The 22,253-nt window shown below is 41.5% G+C and overlaps 1 protein-coding gene and 1 long non-coding RNA gene across 2 annotated transcripts in view; one reads left to right on the top strand and one right to left on the bottom strand.

Annotated features, from left to right (window-relative positions):
* The window catches only part of PRKAR2A (protein kinase cAMP-dependent type II regulatory subunit alpha), a 111,674-nt gene that overhangs the window by 29,757 nt on the left and 59,664 nt on the right, over positions 1-22,253 (bottom strand). Inside the window, exon 4 of the mRNA XM_072989313.2 lies at positions 21,879-21,962. Within this exon, the coding sequence (XP_072845414.1) occupies positions 21,879-21,962 (84 nt within the window). The remainder of the gene's footprint in view (positions 1-21,878; positions 21,963-22,253) is intronic.
* Positions 1,290-1,702, top strand: LOC144587624 (uncharacterized). The gene is made up of 2 exons (XR_013542788.1): positions 1,290-1,513; positions 1,549-1,702. It is a non-coding gene; the product is annotated as an uncharacterized LOC144587624 (long non-coding RNA).

The following is a 22,253-nucleotide window of genomic DNA, read 5'->3' as shown; positions in this document are numbered from 1 at the left end:
TGGGACTATAGTCCAAAGCCCTTTCAAGACCACTCCCCATACCTCTTTTAAGTTTTACATTTATTTCTTTTTGCTTTCTTTCTAGCTGCTTTTGGTTTCTATTACAGTGCTGGAAGGAGAAATTTTAAGCAAAATTTTAATGCTCTGATTTTTTTAACTACTATAAATGTTTACTGTGCTAAGCAGCAGTGGTCAAAATGTTGCTGCGTAACACAGTAAATCACATTAGAGTATTTAAGGGAGATAAGGTCATAGAGATATGCTTGGAGGACGATAAGGAGGGAGACAAAGGGGAGGAGCAAGATCTGATATTATGGGAGGAGGTTATAAAAGGGGAGGAAGAAGTGCGGGAATTTAGAATCAAAGTGGGCAAGAAAGAAGGGAGGATGAGAGAAAGCGCAGTGCAAACAGATAAGAGTGGATGAACAAGCTAACAAGGTCTGTGACCTGCTGAGAGAGTTTCTAAACCTCAAGACAGGAGGAGGATTGCTACCGGACCCTTCTTCCCCCAGGGGTGAAGGGAGGGTTGTGAAACCATTAGAATGGACAGTGGTGGTTTACCCCCACAACCAAAGTGGAGGGAGGAAGGTAATCTGTCCCGGTCCCACATGCAACTCCCTTGGAGGGAGATCGGGCAAGGCGTCCATGCTGTGGGACGGTGTGTGCAGTGAGGAGTACCCCCATGTGGCAGATGATCGACCGCGAGCGCTTTAGTCCAGCCCCAATGTGAGGGGAGGAGTATTTTCAACAGAACCAAAGATACTGAGTTATGGACTGATTCCCAAGTTAAGCAGTTTTGATCTGTTTAATATTGTTAATCAAGAAGCAGATGAGAATATAGCTAAGTTTGTTGAACAGTTCAAATTGCTTCCGTCTCTCATTCCCGCCAAATTGAAGGAACCGTCACCAATTTCAGAAGAACGCAATCACAGACTCCAAAATCTCTCCCCCCCTCCAATTATCTTCTCTCTCTTTCTCTCTTTTCATGCTTAACAGCACAAACCTTTGTCTGAGGGGTCTGTGTGCCCATGATGACCTTCTTTCTTTCCTCTTTTCCCCATTGTTTCCTCCCTCCTTCCTTTCCTGACCTTTTTTATACCTAAGTTATCTTAGGTTAAAAGAAGAAAAGTTATCCCCCAGTGGTAGAGGACGGATTAACCACTTAGTTCCTATGGGAATGAATGCTTCAATTTACAACCAGCACCTCTAGATACAACCAAAAAACAGCCGGAACGGATTAATCGGATTTCAGTGCATTTCAATGGGAAATGCTGATTCGACTCACGACTGTTACATACAGCACTGATGTTACCTGTCTGTCATGGGTTTGGAGGGAAAGTTCCATCCTATGGGGAGTGGAAGGCGGGACATCAGGAGGAGGGGCTGTACTGTATATATATGTGAAGCTGGAGGAGAAGCTGGAGGAAGAGCTGAGAGAAGAAGCTTGAGTGGGAGTCTGTGTGTCAGACAGGGTACTACTGTGTGTCAGTCAGTACCAACCTGATAGGTTCAGGTGTCTGTATGGTTAGCCAGAACTGATAGGTTCAGGGTCTGTGCTTCAAGTTAAGTGTTCTGTGTGAACCAAACTGTGTGTATGTATGATTGAGACTAAGCCACGTTACTGTATCTTATTCACCTGATCATTTTATTTTTCCCTGTGTGTTATTTAATAAACCTTGTTCTTTTATTTGTTAAAAATCCATCCCTGGTCTGTGTGACTTCTTATAGGGAATGGTTGGTGGCAGCTTAGTGAAACTGTGGCATATCCCAGTAGGTCTGGGTTTGTCACAACGACCATCTTCTGGACCAGATTATGGTTGTAAATCGAGGCACCACTGTATCGTTGTGTATCTTCGAATATTCACATCTCTATTTTAAGAGTTGGCTACAAAACATCCATTAGTTTCAATATTAGCTGGCTAGATATTTCCAGGAAAGAAACTCTTTGTCAGCAACCGGTATTCAAAGGACAGTGCTTCCTAAACTTGAGGTTCATCTTATATATCATCGCTCTCACAGACATACTGTATATTTTTAGAATTTACCAAAGCCCCTTGCAAAGCTATCCAAACTAGCAGCAATCATCACATCTCATAGAAGCCAATTCCATTAATCTAAGAGGCAGTGTATGAAGAAATCCTCTGAGCTGAACATTCCACCTATCCCTTTCATTTGTGAAACTCTGAATTTTAGTATGAAGCAATGAAACAAACCCTTCTCCACTTCCCTACACATTTATAGAACACTTTCTAGTCTTTTATCCTATCATTATTAATTAGGTACTAACTGCTAGATATTAGTTCAGGAAACAGATGACTACAGAATACTAAGTTCTCTGTTGATATTTTGTTTTTCGTGATTTATATACTGCCCCATCAGTGCAATGCACTGTTCTGTTATGCTGTTAAACAATTAACTCATGTGGTACAAAGATAGTTCAAAACTCATGTAATGCTATTAAGTATTTACAGTTCTTGCCTAATATTTTGTTGGAAGATTCCAACATAATAAATATGCACATTTTAATTTGTACTTGTCCTTTTTTATTTGCTCTGAAAGCTGTATACTTGGTTGTGTATGTGATTAAAGCATTACAACAATTAGAACAAAAACAGACTTGCCAAAAAAAAGTACATCAGAAATTACTATCAGTCCCAAATTCTACATACGTATTCATCTTACAAGCTCAACAAAAAAGCCCACAAAATCACTTTGTGCATCCCTCCAACACTCTTATAGGCAAATATCTAGGAGTCCTCAGAAAGCACTTACCTTTTTTTTTTGCTCCATAAGACGCACTTCCCCCGGGGGGGGGGAGTCCGTGCGTCTTATGGAGCGAAGGCAGCAATTTTGTCCCCGCTGGCCCCGTGGGGGGGGGAGCATCGCAAGGGTCTGGGTGAGCCTTCCAGGACCCTTGTGACACTCCTCCCACCCCCACACGGGGCCAGCACCGGTGAAATCACCAGTTTCTGGGAGTGTTTGGAGGCTTGGGAAGCCTCCAAACACTCCCAGAAGCTGCCGATTTTACCCCCCCTGGCCCGATTTTACCCCCCCCTGTGAGCGTTGCAAGTGTCCGAGGGAGCCTTCCAGGACCCTTGCCACGGTCCTCCCACCCCCGCTCGGGGCCATCACCGGCGAAATTGCCAGTTTCTGGGAGTCTCTTGAGGCTTGAGAAGCCTCTGAAGAGTCCCAGAAGGTGGCGATTTTGCCCCCTCTGACCCCCGGGGGACAGGGTGAGTCTCTAGAGCAGTGGTGTCGAACTGTGGCCCTCCAGATGTTCTTGGCCTTCAACTCCCAGAAATCCTGGCCAGCAGAGGTGGTGGTGAAGGCTTCTGGGAGTTGAAGTCCAAGAACATCTGGAGGGCCACAGTTCGACACCACTGCTCTAGAGGGTCCTGGAACACACCCTAGGACCCTTTGGAGGTTCACCCTGCCCCCCCCCGCTGGGCCAGAGGGGGGAAATCGCCAGCTGCTGGGACTCTTCTGAAGCTTCCCAAGCCTCAAGTCCCAGAAGGTGGCGATTTCACCCCCTCTGACGCCTGAGCGGGGGCAGGGTGAGTCTCTAAAGGGTCCTAGGGTGTGTTCCAGGACCCTTTAGAGACTCACTCTGCCCCCCTGGGGGTCAGAGGGGGTGAAATTGCCACCTTCTGGGACTCTTTCGAGGCTTGGGAAGCTTCAGAAGAGTCCCAGAAGCTCGCAATTTTGCCCCCTCTGACCCCTGGGGGGTCAGGGTGAGTCTCTAAAGAGTCCTGGAACACACCCTAGGACCCTTTGGAGGCTCACTCTTCCCCCCTCCCCGCTGGGCCAGAGGGTGCAAAATTGCCACCTTCTGGGACTCTTTTGAGGCTTGGGAAGCTTCAGAAGAGTTCCAGAAGCTGGTGATTTCCCCCCCTCTGACCCCCGGGGCGCAGAGTGAGCCTCCAAAGGGTTCTAGGGTGTGTTCCATAAGATGGATCTCTCCATAAGGCTCACCAATTTTTAGGAGAAGAAAACAAATTATTTTTTCCTTTTTTCTCCTCCTAAAAATTTGGTGCATCTTGTGGAGAGGTGTGTCTTATGGAGTGAAAAATACGGTATTTCTTCTCACTTGCTTCAGTGAAGAAATCTGAAAACACCATAGAGACAGCCTCTGATGAGAGCTACAGCAGGCTCCCTCCCCACATTCTCATTTCTCCAACATCTGACTATTCATTCTTGTAAGCATCTTCTTGTTAGAATCTAATGAATAAAGAACAGTCACGTGCAATTATGAATAACTATGAACTCAGGCTGCATTTGTAAGTCATTCAACACAATCAGTGCTATTGTATGTAAAGACAGTCTGTACCAGTTAAGTTAAAAGTTAATTCCTAGACTTCAACCCATAATGACAAGAATTCATATTGGAACAGAGTGACAAAGAAGCCTAAAGCACAGTCTAGAGCAAACTTTTATTGTTGAACAAACTCTTATGCCAGGGCAATATATTACTCAAATATAAACAGTAATTAAAGAACAGGCTGAACTCCATATTTAAATAAACTGACAGAGATAAATGGATGAAACCTGGCTTATGACAGAAGGGTAGAACAGAAGAAAGCTGCTGTGGCCTGTCAGCTTTGAAACAGGAAACTCCATGTTAACCATCCTCTTGTACTTCTAAACCATTTCCTCATTCTGATGAAGATGAGAAAGAGTCTTTGTTTTCTTTAATACTGTGTACAGTGACGTCTTTTCACCAAGTGTTGACACTTGCTGACTCTGGACTATAGTCAGGTGTTACATGGCACTCACAGTATCTCTTAATTTTCCACAGTTTTACACTGTACTTTTGCAAATGGAGGATCTTCCATCCACACTTAGAATCAAGATCCAGCAAAAGATCTTGCTGGCCAAAATATGATGGCTCTCCTACAACAGCCCTTTCTAATTAAAGCTGCCAATACTACATATGTAAAAGCATTTGAATTACAGTGGGGTCTTGACTTGAGAACTTAATCCGTATTGGAAGGCGGTTCTCAAGTCAAAAGGTTCTCAGGTCAAATCTGCATTTCCCATAGGAATGCTTTGAAAACCATTTGATCCGTATCTGCTCTTTTCCGTCCATAGAAACTGATGGGAAGCTGCTATTCTGCCTTCGACCACTAGAGGGGGATATTTTGTTTCTTTTTTTCTTAGGTCAAGAAAGGTTCAGGGAAGGCAGGGAAAAGACAGTCCAGGCAGTACAGTACCAGGCAGTCCGAAGACTGTCTCCCAATCCACTCTCTAAACGCTGGGAGGAGTGAGGAAGCAGACAGGCACCCTTTTCACTGGCCAACAGTTAACTGAAAGTTCAAATTTTGCACTTTCCCTGCCTCCCACGTGGTTTTTTTTAGTTCTTAACTCAAATCTAAGTATGTAAGTCAAGTCAATATTTTCCTATGAGAGTGGTTCTTAAGTCAAAATGTTCTTAACTCGAGCCGTTCTTAAGTCAAGACCCCACTGTATAGCAAAAAGAACAGAAATGTAAGCTTAATTCAGTTATAGCAGGTATAATGAGAACAGTGTTACAGCTTAGAGCAATGAGGCATTTTGCTTAGGTAGCAAACTCATGCTGAAGAAGAATGTTGGATGACCAGAATAAAGCCATACAAAATGGCTGTCTCCAGTACTTCTTCATGGGCAGCTTACAGTATTAATGTTCTGCCCAGTAAGGTCATAACCTAGCAACCTACCACATTAGTAGGTGTGCACAAGAACAAACCAAAAAGAAATTACAAACCTACCAGTCTAGCAATCTGCAGAGAGAAGGAATGGAAAAAGAAAAAAAATTGTTTTAGTATTGCACCAAACTGCCCTGTTAGTGAACTGTTGGCATAGGGGAAGGCTGCTAGCTAAGAGGGGGGAAATAAACAAATGAAAAAAATATATAAACATTATTTTAAAAATTTCCAGTGGTCTCTAAATATGTTTAAAATCTAACAAATGTATTTTAATATATTTTTGTTGAGTTTTTGATCTCAAAATGTATCAAATATAAATGTTGTATACTTGAAAGTAAAATGGCTGATTTTAGCTGAGTCCTGTACTGATTGTATTCAGGTGTGGGTACCAAGGTTTGAGACTTAATATTATACAGCTGTTGTACATGATAAGTGTGTAAATAGAAAATGAAGTAATGTATTTTCTGATTGGTCACAGGAATGTATGCAAGTCATTTGTAAAGAGAACATTTCATCTGCTGTAAGTCAGATCACTTATTTCTATGCTATGTGTTGTATCATGTCATGTCATGCTGGCAGATGTACATATGTTAATAGACTAAGTTGGTATTTTACTCTCTCAGTGTTATGGTGTCTTTGCAACCTGGTATCTCCTAACTCTGCCTATGTCCTGAGAATACATATTTAACTAAAATTCTCAACAATTTTTACTTTCAAGAAATAAAAATATCAAGAGATGTATTCTCTGCCTTTTGACTCTGCCTTTTAAAGTTACAAAACTCCTGCATTTTAGAATCTAATTAAGACATTACCTTAAGGAGTCTCATGGCACAGTGATTAAACTGCAGTACTGCAGTCAAAACTCTGTTCACAACAGGGTTCAATCCCAGGTAGCCAGCGCAGGGTTCACTCAGGCTTCCATCCTTCTGAGGTCAGTAAACTGAGAACCAGCTTGTGGACGGCAAGGAATGTGTAACTGGCATAATTAAATTATAAACCACCCAGAGAGTGTTTTAATCACACTATGAGGCGGTATATAAACAGCACACTTTACTTTGCTTGCTTTGCTTTGGTTCTTTTAATTCTTGAATATCTATTTTGCCTGTAATTTTTATTGTTGCCAGTCTCTGTACAGTTGAAAAAAAATTATGCCATGCTTTATGGCTAAAAGATCCTGTATTTGTGAAACATGACTTAAAACATTTTGCCTGCAACTTAAGCTTCGGCCTTATATATTCTGAAGCATTTGTACCTGCAGCATTTCACTCTTGCAAGATCAGATTTTTCTATAATTGAGGAATTATCTCTGTAACTTCCAAATTACTTATTTAACTTGCAAATCATATTGCATGTATATTGAATATAGAAGCCATTAGATTAAAAATAATTAAAATACAGTGGTGCCTCGCTTAACGAGCGCACCGTATAACGAAGAATCTGTATAGCGATCCCTTTTTGGGGATCGCTATACGGAGCTGCCCCAATCGCTGCACTCGCTTTGCGACGATTGGGGCATCCGGGGGCCATTTTGGAGCCGCCGATCAGCTGATCGGCGGCTCCAAAATGGCCGTCGGATGACCCGAAATGGCCCCCGTCAGTGTTTTCACGCCCTCCCCTTCCTTACCGAGGTCGCGAAAACACTGCGGGGGGCCATTTCGGGTCATCCGCGGCCATTAAAATGGCTGCGGACGACCCGAAATGCCCCCCGCAGCGTTTTCGCGACCTCGGTAAGCAAGGGGGGAGGGCGCGAAAACACTGACAGGGGCCATTTCGGGTCATCCGGCGGCCATTTTGGAGCCGCCAATCAGCTGATCGGCGGCTCCAAAATGGCCACCGGACCGCGAAAACATCGCTGGAGGGGTAAGTTTTGGCACCTATTGGAACGCATTAAACTAAGTTTAATGCGTTCCAATAGGCTCTTCCTGCCCCGTACAGCGATGTTTTCGCATAGCGAAGGTTAATCCGGAACGGATTAACCTCGCTATGCGGGGCACCACTGTAATAGGCAAGTTGATTAAAAATAAAGTTTGTAAAAACAGGCACGCTGTTGTTGCCTGAGTCCCATTTCTATCTGGAGTAAGTAAAATGAATATGACAAGAATGTCTACAGAAAGTTATTTTACCATGAGTGAACAATGGCTTTATTTTATTTTATTTATTTAATAATAATAATAATGTATTGTCATTGTAAGTATATACGCACACAACGAAATTCACAACGGAATTCATACATATTTATTTATTTGATTTATATCCCGCCCATCTGGTATATTTATACCACCCTGAGCAGCTAAAAACCAGTGGAGCACAGCTGGACTTTAATATGATTGAAATAGTTATCTTTTCTCACACTGAAAAACAAAACACTTTAATAGAGATAAATTGACAGTTGATCATATAAACAACTGTTAAAGAAAATGAAAGCAAAAAACTGGAAAGAAAAAATCCTAGAGTATTGAAATGCAATCACAGCAAATTGATACCTCACCAGATTGGTTCACCAGCACTTTACATTCCTGGCATTTCGTTAACATAGCAAAGCAATATCGAAGCAAACTGGTAAGGGAACAGTGTGCACTACTCGCAGTTTGATGGATTCACAGATGCAAAAAACTAAGTCAAAAAATAAACAAAGGATTTGCCTCCTTACAAGTTTGCTGCCTTAGCAAAAACAATAGGGAGAGAAACTGTAGTTTCAGAAGAGGTAGCTGTGTTAGTCTGTGCAAGTATATCAGGCAAAACAAAAAAAAAATAAAAAAATAAAAAATACAAATGTTGTGCCACCTTAGAGACCATATTATTCATTGAAACTTTGTACAGTGGGGTCCTGACTTACAAACTTAATCCGTATTGGAAGGTGGTTCGTAGGTCGAATCTGCATTTCCCATGGGAATGCATTGAAAACCATTTAATCCGTATCTGCTCTTTTCCGGCCATAGAAACTAATGGGAAGCTGCTATTCCACCTTCTGCCACTAGAGGGGGATATTTTTTCTTTTTTTCCCTTAGGTTCCAGAAAGGAGGGGGAAGGCAGGGAACAGTTTGCAAAGCACTTTTGAATTTTTTTTTTCAACGAAGCCAATTTTATAGCATGTTTTAAAGCATGTTGTGCTGATTTTTTTCAGCACAAAGACACACAGGCAGGCTTTTTAGGTGCTGAGCAAGCCTCCCCAAGCCTCTTCAGAGCCAGCCGATCAGCTGATAGGCGGGGAGAGGAGAGGGCAGGAAGGGGGGGAGCACAAAATTGCTGCCAGGCTCCCTTCTGGTGTGGGCTTTTAGCTGTTTCCTGCTCTTTTTCCTGCTGTTTGGGGGCTTTCTTTTATTTATTTTTAAGTTTCTGACCTTTTTTCCCCCTCCAGAAGCCTCTAAGGGGAGGGAGAGGCACTTTTTTTCCTGTTCGTAACTTGAGGGAAGTTCGTATGTCGAGTCCTTATTTCACTATAGGGCGGGTTCGTAAGTTGAATTGTTCGCAAGTAGGGTCGTTCGTAAGTCGAGACCCCACTGTACCGGAAAAGGGTGTAAGAACCCCTGACAGTACAAAGCTTCAATGGAAGATATCTGAATATCAAACAGAAATCATCACTACTGTAAAATACCCACACACTGACTCACACAATATACAACTTACTAACCAACCAACCAATGTCTCTACATTTTGATGTCATGTATAAATGTATAAACATCTATCATGTGTTTTACTCTTTATGTCTGAGAAAGAGAGGCTTCTTACCTATAACCATGGTTCTTTGAGTGGTCCTCTGTGAATCCACAAGAATGGGTTAATCTTCCCTTGTGCACGACTCCTCAGAACTTTCTAGAGCTTCAAAACATGTGATTAGTAGGACATACCCCTGTGGAGCTCATGCTTCGCCCATCGAAAAGTCCCTCAGTTCTTAATAAGTCAATGGCTGTCAAAAGAATGCTAATTGGTATCCATAGTGAATAATGGCTAGGAACCATTTGTATTTGATAATGAGGGAGCACTTGTGGAAGAAAGGGGCCAGAAGGGATTGAAAGAAAAAGTGAAATCAACAACATGACGGACAGAGGGGAGGATGGACGGGACATGTGGATTCACAGAGCACCACTCAAAGAACCATGGTTACAGGTAAGTAACCTCTCTTCCTTCTTTGCGGTCTCTGCGAATACACACAAATAGGTGACTAGCAAGCAAACTTACCAGCAGGTGGGAACGTAATGTTAGATGATGAGCCAAGTCAGAGGCGAAAGGACTGAAGGGAAGTATGGTGTTTCTTAGCTTGATTATTCACTTGAGATAATCGAGAAGAATCGAGATGAGCACCAATGTAGTCCATGGTCTTGGAAGGTTTGAGGCTTGAAATTTACCTTGAGCCCGAGATCCACCAAGGTACAAAGGGTAAATTGAGCATCTATCTTGGCCTTGTAAGAGTCTGCCACTACTAACCAGTCATCTATGTAAGGGGAAATTGTGATATTGTGGAGGCGAAGGAATGAAGCTACTGGAGCAAGACATCCTTGGAGCAGTGGAGAGAACAAAGGGAAGGGCACAAAACTGGTACATGGCATCCCTGAAAATGAAGCAGAGGTATCTGCAATGGCATGGGTGAATGGAGATATGAAAATAAGTGTCGTGAAGATCTATGACAACAAACCAGTCACCGGAGTGAAGGAGTGGGATGACGGCATCAAGAGTGACTATTCGGAAGCGTCTTGGTTGGATAGAGGTGTTGAGATGTCTTAGAGCTAGGATAGGACACCTCCGTCTTGCTTGGGAACTATGAAGTACCGGGACTAAAAACCGTTGTGGTGGTCCCATATAGGAACTATCTTGATAGCTTCCTTGTGGAGAAGGAGTGATAGTTCTTCCTCTAGAGCAGGTGAGTATGGGTGGATCTTAAGTGGCCAGTAGGAGGGGTTGTAAGTATGCTAATTGGTATCCATAGTGAATGATGGCTAGGACCCATTTGTATTTGATGATGAGGGAGCACTTGTGGAAGAAAGGGGCCAGAAGGGATTGAAAGGGTGCAGCGCAGCAGATCTCAGGAGGGGGCGTGACAGTCAAAGATATTGTTTGTTCTTCTTTGCAGAATAACGGAATGGTTGTCAGTGTTGACCAGGAGCTTGAGACCAGAATGTCGGCGCTGCAGAAGGAGACAGTGTAGGATGTGACCTGTAGGTAGCAGGAGGTTTGTATTGGCGATATGGCTGTTGCTGATATGGTTGTTGAAAAGCAGAAAGGCAGCACCATTGAGTACGCTTGTACCTGTACGGTTGCTGTGTGGAATAAGCCCAAGCTGTCTTTCGGATTTTATGAAGGCTGTCCATAACTTTATTGATCTTGTCATTAAAGAGACCTACTCCGTCAAAGGGGAGGTCTTCTATATGGGATCTTGCATTGTCAGTGATGCCAGCAGATCGAAGCAAGGCATGTTGGCAAAGTGCAATAGCTGTTGCCATGTATTTAGAGGCTGCATCTGCAATGTGGCATGCCGCTATGTGTTGCTGTTCCAGAAGGGTGGAGGCCTCAAGATGTGTATTGAGTGCCCCTGTCCTAGAATCCTCAGGAGAAGACTGCAGAACTGAAATAACTTTGTCCAGAGCTGCCTGGGATAGGACCCCCATGGCCGCTTGGTAATTGGAGATATGCATAACAAAGGATGCAACAATGTAAACACAGCAGCCGAAGATATCTAGTTTTCTGCGTTCTCTGTTTGTAGGGGCTACCAATGAGCAGTTTCGAGCTTAAAACTGATTGTACTCGATTGAGTTAGGTAGCGGATGTTTAGCGAGAAGGCACCGTCACTTCCATGGTTTCTGTAGAAATTTTCTACCCGTCTAAAAACTTGAAGTGAAGAAGACGGCTTGTCCCAACACTCTTTTATTATCACCATTATCATCCATCTCCTAAAAAGGACAAAAGCTGATTTCACAGCCAAAAATACTCAACTCCCAAACAAATTGCACCTGAGCACAAAGTGCTACTCCTGTCCTCTGAAGATGCTGGCCAGAGAGACTGGTGAAACATTAGGAATAACAACCTTCAGAACACAGCCAAAGAGCCCGAAAAACCCACAACAGCCATTAGCTCTATAATGGTTGCCCGCCCTGTGAATGCAGGGCTTGTATGGGCCGAGGCCAGGCTGGAAAGAACATCAGCCACCGAAGGGCCATGACTGGGCAAGAGGCTCAGCACAGAAGTTGGATCCTGGTGCAGAGGTAGTGGGAGAGGGTTGTCAGCCTCTGACAAGGAGTCAAGACTAGCTACCTCTCTGGAAGACTCTTCTAGGATCAGAGATGGAAGAATTAGCTGATGAGAAGGAGGCTCCAGTGGTTGTTTAGTCTTATAAGGGTGTTTAACTTTCTTCTGTTTAGCCTGATTCTTCTTTCATTTAGGCGAAGATTCTCAAGCCAGTGTCAAGGGTGGCTTCAAGCTTGATGCCGATTTCGACTTTGATGAAGACCTGGAAGTTGATTTTGGCTTCAGAGACAGCGTGGTTGGGGCTGATATCGGGTCTGCTGATTTTGATCTTGGAACCGGCATTGATGTAGGTTCCATGATTGTAGGAGATCCAGGGTCGGAAGGTTTGAGGAATTTCTCCCACAGGAGAGACTGAAGGCACTGCAGGTGGAATTTAAGAGTAGGCTTGGTCAGTCTCTTACACTCCGGACAGGAGTGAGTTTGATGTTGAGCCCCCAAACAAAAAAGACTATTATGGCCATCGGAGAGGGGGATTTTGTTGGCACACAAAACACACTGCTTAACAGGCCTAGAGGGGCCATAAAAAGGGCGGGAAATGGGAGGGGAAGAAAGTAAGGGAAAATGGAGAAGACTGGACAAAAAAAAAAAAAACCTCACAGGGAAACGTCCAATGAAGAAATACTAAGTATTGGAGAAGCCTAGAAGGCAAAGTGGAGATCCGAAGATCGCTAGAGAAAAGTTGCTCTAGTTGTCGAGAAGGTCTAATTTCAGCGGCGGCTAAAAGGAACGACCTTTCGATGGGTGGAGCATGCACTGCACAGGGTAACGTCTTACTAATCACATGTTTTAAAGCTCTAGAAAATTCTGAAGAGTCCTGCACAAGTGCAGATTAACCCATCCGTGTGCACTCACAGAGACTACCAAGAAGAAAGTGGATTTTATCCCCATTAAAATAGAACAGGATTTAAGGTGTCACATTTTTGCTTTTTTATTTTGTTCTGCTTTTGCATGATATACCACTGAAATTGATCAGTTACTACACCAGCAAAATTCAGTTGTTTACAGTTGAAGGAAAATCTAAACAACTAAGAGAAACCTAAGTCTAGGGAAGCAAAAGACATATGCTCACATGTACCTGACAGCAATAATTTATAATCTTTCCTAGAAGTGTATAAGACTCTTAGGAAGCCTGTTTAAGCATCATACTTTCTGACCTGAATTGGGGACATTCCCACCCTTGGAAGCAAATTCAGTACCCAGTCATTATGAAAAATGTGAACTATCCAAATTGCATTTCTATGGAAACGTTCAAAGATACACAAAGATACACATGCGCAAATGTTACAGCACAGGTGGAAACCACTGGTCCTGAAGCATAGCCATTATGAACACCTGGAACACCACAGAACATATATGTGGTGAACAACACAGACTGCAGATCACCTTCCACTAAAGTGTTGTTGTATATCAGCCATGAAAATGTTTGCATATTGTGGGATCATTGCAGTTCCGCTGATCTGGAAGTAGTCTTTGTTGTCAAAGGTGAAATAGCTGTGTGTGAGTACAAAGTCACAGAGGGTGATGATTATGTGAGCTTCCTCCTTGTTTTGAATGGCGTTTAAGAAATATATTTAAATCCACATCCCCACTAGATTCTCTGGCTTTTATCCTTCTCAGTGAACAGACAGCAGTGGGAAGAGTTTCAACTCTTCCACTCCTAATCCTTTGCAACGATAACACCAGTATAAATCACTACTTACTTTCCACCATAACCTTAAAAGGCATCAGGAAAACTGATGTTTATTTTGCAAAGAGATGGACTGGATGGGAATTAAGATTTTGCTGGAGCTTTTGATCTTTTCAGTTTATTCAAGGATTTAATAAATTTCTTAGGTTGCCTGGCATATGTGGAATACATAACAGAGATTTTATACAAACTGCAAATTGTAAACTGTTTTATTCCAGTAGTGTGCAACAGTAGCAGAAATTTCTAGCAAAATTAATACCCACATAAGGTAAAAACAAGTTTTCTTGAATGGTCAGCCTAGCTGTCTGCAAATCAAGTCACTGAACCTAAGTCTTTGTTTACAGTAAATGTCCAACATAATATTCAAAAGCCGGGGATTCTTTAGGACACAAGTATTAAATAATGATTAGCTATAACTTTAAAAGAGTTACCTAAAGAGGATATGCCATATGTTTGTAAAATTTACACAGTACGCAATAAATGACATTCACTACCAAAAAATATGATGGTATCCCATAACTTGAAATGCATTAAGAGGGAATTAGAACACTTCCCCCAATGGAGAAAGACATGACCGTGTATTTACCTTGAGGGCTTTTTTTAAAATTACATTTCATAAAAAGGCAATTAATACAAGTTAATTTCTGAGAGATGTTCTTTAAGATTGACTTAAAGCCACAGAACTACAGTATTTCCAAGTTTTTCTTGCATACTACTGGAGAATACAGCCAATCTCAGTAATGGCAGAAAGACTATTGTAACTTGTCACTTCCCACTAGCACAGCAACTATTTAAAAATGTCACCAGCAGCATTAACTCTCAAACAGCTTTTTGGCAGTTTGCGACAGCTTTGGTGTTAAAATTTCAAGGAAGCTGGCAGTAGCTTGACTGCAACAAAAGATAATTGGCAAAGCTGTTAATGGATGTGCTGAAAGGGTGCTATTTTGCCAAGGTCTGCTACTGGCTGAACACTAAACTGTCTTTTGTAGGACTTCCAGGTCTAGCAGAAGAAACTAATAAGCCTCTAATGAGAATAAAAGGAGCATCCATCTCTGACTCCTCTGCTCTCCAATTTCCAAGTGCTAAGGAAAATTAGCAAACAAAAGCCAAAATCCTGCTGATTAGCATAGTAAATACATTTAAATAGTTCCACTGAATCACTGGTGATCTGGTGAGTAAACATGTAAGTTTCTTTAATTCAAATTAGTTGTTGTTTAATTGTTAAGTCATGTCCGACTCTTTGTGACCCCATGGACCAGAGCACACCAGGCCCTCCTGTCTTCCACTGCTTCCCGGAGTTTGGTCAAATTCATATCGGTAGTTTTGATTACACTGTCCAACTATCTCATCCTCTGTCGTCCTCTTCTCCTCCTGCCTTCACACTTTTCCAACACCAGGGGCTTTTCCAGAGATTCTTCTCTTCTCATGAGATGGCCAAAGTATTGAAGCCTCAGATTCAAGATCTGTCCTTCCAGTGAGCACTCAGGTTTGATTTCCTTCAGAATGGATAGGTTTGTTCTCCTTGCAGTCCAGGGGACTCTCAAGAGTCTCCTGCAGCACTGCAATTCAAAAGCATCAATTCTTCGGCAGTCAGCCTTCTTTATGATTCAAATAGGCCTACTCTAACTGCAACTTACTATGCAAATATCTCAGAGTAGGATCATTTGAAGCAATGGAACTTATGGAGGCATTGACTCACCAAATTCCCCTTGATTCAGTGGGCCTACTCTAGTGTATTTTGCCCAACTAAGCAATAGTATTTTGGCCATTGACTACTACCGTCTATAATCACCATTTTTATCTTAAAACTGCAAAGCTGGAAAGGACCCTATGGATCATCAAGAAAGACTTCTCCTTCCTTGACAAGGAAGCCAAGTGGGGAATCAAACCCCCAGATATTTAAACCACTGAACACGTGTCAGCAAAGAGGGGAGGAGAGCTGCATAGATCAATTGTTTTTAATTACAGTGGGGTCTCGACTTACGAACAGCTAGACATACGAACGTTTCGACTTACGAACCGCTCTCATAGGAATATATGGACTCGACTTACGAACTTAGATTCGAGTTACGAACTCTTTTTTCCCCTTTTTTTAAAAGCTAAGTCATCTTAGGTTAAAAGGAAAAAAGAAAAAATATCCCCCTCTAGTGGCAGAAGGCGGAATAGCAGCTTCCCATTAGTTTCTATGGACAAAAAGAGCAGATACGGATTAAATGGTTTTCAATGCATTCCTATGGGAAATGCAGATTCGACTTAAGAACTTTTCGACCTGAGAACTGCCTTCCAATACGGATTAAGTTCGTAAGTCGAGACCCCACTGTACAGTCAATACAATACTCAACAAATATCACACCATTTAGAAGACCATATTCTGAAAAGAATATGTCCTTAATCTATTCCTTAAATCAGTAGAAACTGATTGCCATTCTAAGGAGATTCCATCTCACAATTTGGAAACAAAATAATAGAAAGCACTGTCCTGTATGCAGAACAGATAAAAATCAATTTTAAAAAATTTAGAAAGTATTCCTTAAATTTAAAGCAGATTTTTAAAATTTAAAATTGAATTTGGTTTGATAAAATACTTTTTGAGGAAAAAAAAATCCAAGGATAGTTTTCTATTTAAGATACAAACTACTGTAGAAGGTTTTAAATCATGATATAAGGATTAGTTTTCAATGATGAAATGTAAGTCCTGTATATTTATGCAATGTTCAATTTTTTTCCTAAATGAATTCCCTTAATTCATCTACAGGTGTACAGTGGTGCCTCGCTTTACGATCACTCCATTTAAAGATGAAACCACATTACGATGACTTTTGCAATCGCTTTTGCGATCGCTTTACAATGTTTCGTATGGGGGAATTTCGCTTTGTGATGATCGGTTCCCTGCTTCGGGAACCGATTCTTCGCAAAACGATGATTTTCGGACAGCTGATCTGCGGTTTCAAAATGGCCGCCGAGTAAACAAAATGCCCCCCCGCTATTTTCCGGGACAGATTCCTCGCTGCACAGGCAGCGAAAATTGCTGCCCTATGGAGGGTCTTCGATGGACGGTGAGTTTCCAGCACATCGGAATGCATTAAATGGGTTTTAATGCATTTCTATGGGCTTTTAAAATTTCACTTTATGATGTTTTCGTTCTACAGCGATTTCGCTGGAACGAATTAATGTCGTAATACGAGGCACCACTGTACCTTGGTTTACATAATTTTCAGTCTACGAACTGAAATCCATAAGAAATAATGCCTAGGTTTACATTTTTAGGGGAGAGGTTGTTGTATGAAAAGGACACATCACACCTGGAGGTTTCTAGCGCCGCCCCCGTTGCTACGGCAACCCATGCTCCGATTTACGTAATTTCCGCATTATCTAACATCCCAGATGACTGATTAATTTCAGAAACCGAGTTTTACTCTACTAGGACTCCAATGCCATGCTCTCCCCGAGTTTATCTAAGATTATTTCAAATGATTTTTTAATCTAGAAGATTCTTTCCCAAATTGTTGGTTTTGCCGTTCTCAAAACTGAATTTGTGTCTGCAGAGATAACTTGCTTCTTCATGCAAAAATATTTTTGAAGAGACATCAAGCTCATAGTAACTCCTGCAAATTTATGTACAAAGAATCAGCCCCTTACCTCTTAAGTGCTAAATTCCAAGACATTCAATGAATAGCAGACTGTTTCGAGTGGAATAGATATGGACAAGTAGGAAATGTTAAAAGCTAAGTAAGTGTAAGAGAGGGATAAGCAGTAAAAATAGAAGTGAAACGTTTTAATCAGAAAACACTTGAAATCTTCACAAGTATAGCTTGAGATTCACCATACGGTATTGTTCTCTCCCTTGAAGAGAACACTTACAATGGCAACAGGTCATAAAAGAGATCCAGTATGGGAATATTTTAATGAGGTCCTAAGACAGCATGCACATAAAATGCAAACAGAGCAACAAAAAATGCAAGGCCTAGAGGCACAAAGAAAACAATATTATGAATTTCTCCTGAGAAGTTTTCCTTCACAGGAGAAAGTCATGATGAAGATGACAAAAGAACATGTTTGAACATGCAGGATCTCCAGGTTAGTAGACTTTTTTATTTCATCACATTGCTTTGAGGAATGGTCACATCTGATCTTGTATAAATAGGCCCCTGCCATGACCTGAGAGTTCCTAGCCCTTCCTGAAGGTTCCATTACTTGTGCCTCCTCTGGGTTGAGTTGGGGACTAGCTGCCCCACAAGTCTTCCCAGTCTCCAGTGGGGTGTCAGGCATGGTGGCACCTGACAGGGTATCAGTTTGAAAAACCTGTTGTGATCTCTTCCATGAGGAAGGCAAATTTAGATGAGGACATTCATTCAGGAGTCCTTCAATGGTATACAGGGCCAGCTCCAGTTCCTTCATTGCATTCTGCTTTATTCCCTACAGCTACCTGCTAGGGCTCGACCTGACCTCCTCACACAGGTAGGTTTAGCCAGCTGTTGCAATCTCCCTGTCCCAGACTGGTTGACCGGCCTCTGTATCCATCTGAGTTCCCATGTGAGCTACATCTGATGGGCCTTCCAGGAGGCACAAGGTAATGGCAGACAGCCTGCCAAGGCATTAGAGGCAACCCCGTCACACTCATGCTGTTGAAAATTGGAAGGAACTAAGCATTTAAAAACAGAACTACACAATTACCAAATTAAATTGCAAACATTTTTTAAAAAACAAATGGGACAAACACTATTTGCAGCCCATATTCTTGCAAATACAGTGGTGCCTCGCATAGCGAGGTTAATCCGTTCCGGATAAACCTTCGCTATAGCGAAACATCGCTGAACAGGACAGGGAAAGCCATTGGAACGCATTAAACGATGTTTAATGCGTTCCAAAAGGCTCCTTTACTCACCGTTCAGCGAGGTTTCCTATGGCTGGCAGCCATTTTCGCGCCCTCATTAAGCCATTTTGTCAGCCGAACAGCTGATCGTCAGGGCTTCGTTTTTCGAAGATCGGTAAGCGAAACGCTTACCGATCTTCGTAAAGCGATTTTCGCCCTATCTAAACGACGTTGAGCGATCGCATTAGTGATCCAAAAAAATGGATCACTATGCGATTTCGTCGTTATACAGTGCGCTCGTTAAGCGAGGCACCACTGTATTGTCAACATCCAGTGTCTCAGTCAAACTTTAAGTGCTAAAGAGAAGTTAGCTATGACATAAATATCTAGCAATCTTCCATCCAGAATGCCAACCCAACTATAATAAACTTCAGAACTAAGGAAAAACAACTAAAAAAATGTATGTTTCCTGATGAGATTTCAGAGAAAGTCACACCACTGAACCAGTAGAAGTCACTTAAGTAACTGAAGTATTGATTTTACTGTTAGCAGCAGCAGCTGTTAGCAGTAGAGAAAGAATATTCTCTTCGTATTCGCAAAGGCTTTCACGGCCAGGATCTAATGGTTGTTGTGGGTTTTTTGGGCTCTTTGGCCGTGTTCTCAAGGTTGTTCTTCCTAACGTTTCGCCAGTCTCTGTGGCCAGCATCTTCAGAGGACAGCACCCTGTGGTCTGTGTAGTTGGCTTAGGAGTGCAGTATTTATGGCTGTGAGATAGGCTTTTGTCTTTTGCTGTAGATGGGTGATTAGTGTGTTTTGTTGTGGGCACATTGTTGTGCTAAGGAGAAGAGATGTGGTTGACGGGTGTCATTAGCTGGTCTTTTGTGTGTAGTGATCCCCTGTCCCTGTGGCTGGGTAGAGTTCATTGACCTTTTGCACACTGTATTTTTGAGAGCTGGGAGCCATGTTTTGTTGAGCTTCACACTTTCCTCTTTTTTGCTGAAGTTCAGCTACTGCAGATTTTTCTGGTTGTTTTAGTCTGCAGTGTCTCTCATGTTCTTTGATCCTGGTGTGGATGCTTCGTTTTGTGGTTCCAATATATACCTGGCCACAACTGCAAGGTATCCAGTATACTCCTGCAGTGGTGAGGGGTCCCTTCTGTCCTTTGCTGACTGTAACATTTGTTGTATTTTTGTGGTGGGCTTGAATGCTGTTTGTAGATTGTGTTTTTTTCAAAGGTTTCCCCATGTGGTCCATGATATCTGCAGTAACTGAACATGCCCTAAACCAAACTGGACATGAAATTCTATTTCAAAATACTGAAATACTGGACAACACCAGCAATCATTACGTCAGACTGCACAGGGAAGCCATTGAAATCCACAAGCACCAGCAGAACTTCAACAAAAAAGAGGAAAGTGTGAAGCTCAACAAAATTTGGAACCATCAGAACACGGCCAAAGAGCCCGAAAAACCCACAACAACCAATATTCTCTTCCTTTGGACTCATTCTACAATGAGAAATCATTTGGGACCGGATAAAGCAGAAAAGCTTGTTATTCATTTCCAGACTATGAACAAACAAAACAATGAAGAGGAAGATAAGGAAGATGCAGAATATAGTATTAATTTTTTCATGTGGACCTGGCTGATACAATCTAAGATTTTTTTAAAATATATTTTGTTTAATCACAGTTAGAAACCATGAATGTTTAAGCAATTACAAAAATACATATCCTATATAATGTGATTATTTTAGTTCAGTGTTTGTTGTTATTAATGATATTTTTCTCTTTCCAATAAAGTATAGCAGAAAAGATACCTAAATACAACTAATTGACCTATTAAACTTTTTGGGGGGGATCACTTTGCAATGATTTCATAATTCTCTGTTTCAAACGGTAAATAACCACACAATAATTAATTTTCTGATGTAACAGCAAAATTAACCTGATAAGTTATTATTCCAAAAATAATACCATCAGAGCTGGAAATACTAAGGTTATAACAAGCAGTAAGAACAAATCTGTATATAGAAACCCATGATTTAATTTCGATCTTATGATTAGTGACTTAAATTGTGATATAAATAAATTTGAATCTTAATCCCTAAATCAAATAAATCTGCTTTATATCAAATCCTGCATCTGTATTGCCTACCACGCCTCCAGAGTTGTTGGTATTGTCAAGAGAACCAAGTCACAATCAAATCAGGTTCATAATGAGACATGCATTCTCTTAAAACAGCCAGAAGTACCAAAAGGTTATCGTCACAAAAAGTTTTCTGGGACTATAAAGGTTAAAGACTACAACCAATACCTAGAATGAGGCCCAGAAAGCAACCAGCAATCTCTCAATATGGCATATTGCTACATTTTGCACCAGCTGAAGTTCACAAATATTCTTCACAAGTAGCCACATCAATAAATGCACTGCAGCAGTCAAGAACAATATAACTAAAATATAACTAAGACACAGATGACCGTAACAAAATCAGGCCAATGCACAAAAACTCACAGCTGGCACACAAAGCTGATTTCTGGAAAAGTTTGACTTTTCCAGGGAAAGTTTAACCTCTTCTAGAATTCACTGAATCTAAATATCCAAATCAAATTTTCTATTAACCAACAATTCCATCGTGCTTGCCCAATCTTAACAAATCCACTGTTGAGCCCAAGCAGCATTCACCATGCTTCCTTGGTGTTTATATGTTGGTGAATGACCCCTCCCAACAGCTTGGAATAGATCTTGCTAAAAACATGGGAGACAAAATAGAACTCTATGGACACCACCTGCCAAAAGCCAGAGTCAAAGAATGATTCCCTAGCACAGTGGTTCCCAACCTTGGGTCCCCATATGTTCTTGGACTGCAACTCCCAGAAATCCTGGCCAGTACAGCTGGTGGTGAAGGCTTCAGGGAGTTTATTCCTATAACCAATATCCTTTGTGGCTTTTAAGGTTAAGATGGCAGCACCTGTAATATTTATTTCTTCTTACAATACAGCTAGTAGTAGCTAAGATCAAAAGTTCCCACTTTGAATATTGCTTCTGCCTTAGTTAGACTGAACAGGTGGATATCTATAAAACATTCACACATTCTTTCACATCAGTCTCAGAGCTTCTCATATGCAGTACTGGGACAGGAGTAGCAACTTGCTTTAAAAGGTTGTTGCAGAACTGCAATAAGAAAATGTACATGGGGTAAGTTAACTTTTGGAAGCACCAGGTAAGTTTGATTTTTTCTTCTTCCATGCTATGGTTGTCTTACTATTCAATTCATGGGGAGAGTTACAAATTAATGGAACATCTGTTTTTGAAAAGTTTTCAGAAAACTGATGCTGGGTAATACCAGTTTATCCACGTCTAGTTATAAAACAAATCAACCTGTTCTTGCATTTGCATATCATCTGTAAAACATTTAGATGAGATTCAAATGTAAACACAATGTAAGCAACGCTACCTGATCAAGGTTTTTGAAGAGGAGGATATCTTTACATGCTTCCTGCAATCTGCATCTTTGCTCATCTGTTTTGGGATGAACTACCTGTAAAACAAAATAAAGGGAAAAAAATGTAGCAGAAATATACAATCTTATTAAAGATCAAGGGTTCAAATTTATAAGTAACAGAAATGAATAAGCACTAATGTACCTCAGTTCTTCAGGTCTGTTGCATACTAGGGAATACACAGAAAATAGTCCTAAGTGTGCCAAATGTATAGTTCTCCCTCTCTTGGATAAAAAAGTACTGAGAGGCACATGAAAATATCTAGGTATCAGTCCAGTTTTACTTCTCACAAGCATTATGATTAAGCTCCTGCAGCCAGAATGGCTCCA

Source organism: Pogona vitticeps, chromosome 2, assembly GCF_051106095.1.
Source record: "Pogona vitticeps strain Pit_001003342236 chromosome 2, PviZW2.1, whole genome shotgun sequence".
Classification (NCBI taxonomy): Eukaryota; Metazoa; Chordata; class Lepidosauria; order Squamata; family Agamidae; genus Pogona; species Pogona vitticeps.
The sequence above is the reverse complement of the archived record's forward strand: the minus strand, read 5'-3'. Positions and strand labels throughout refer to the sequence as shown.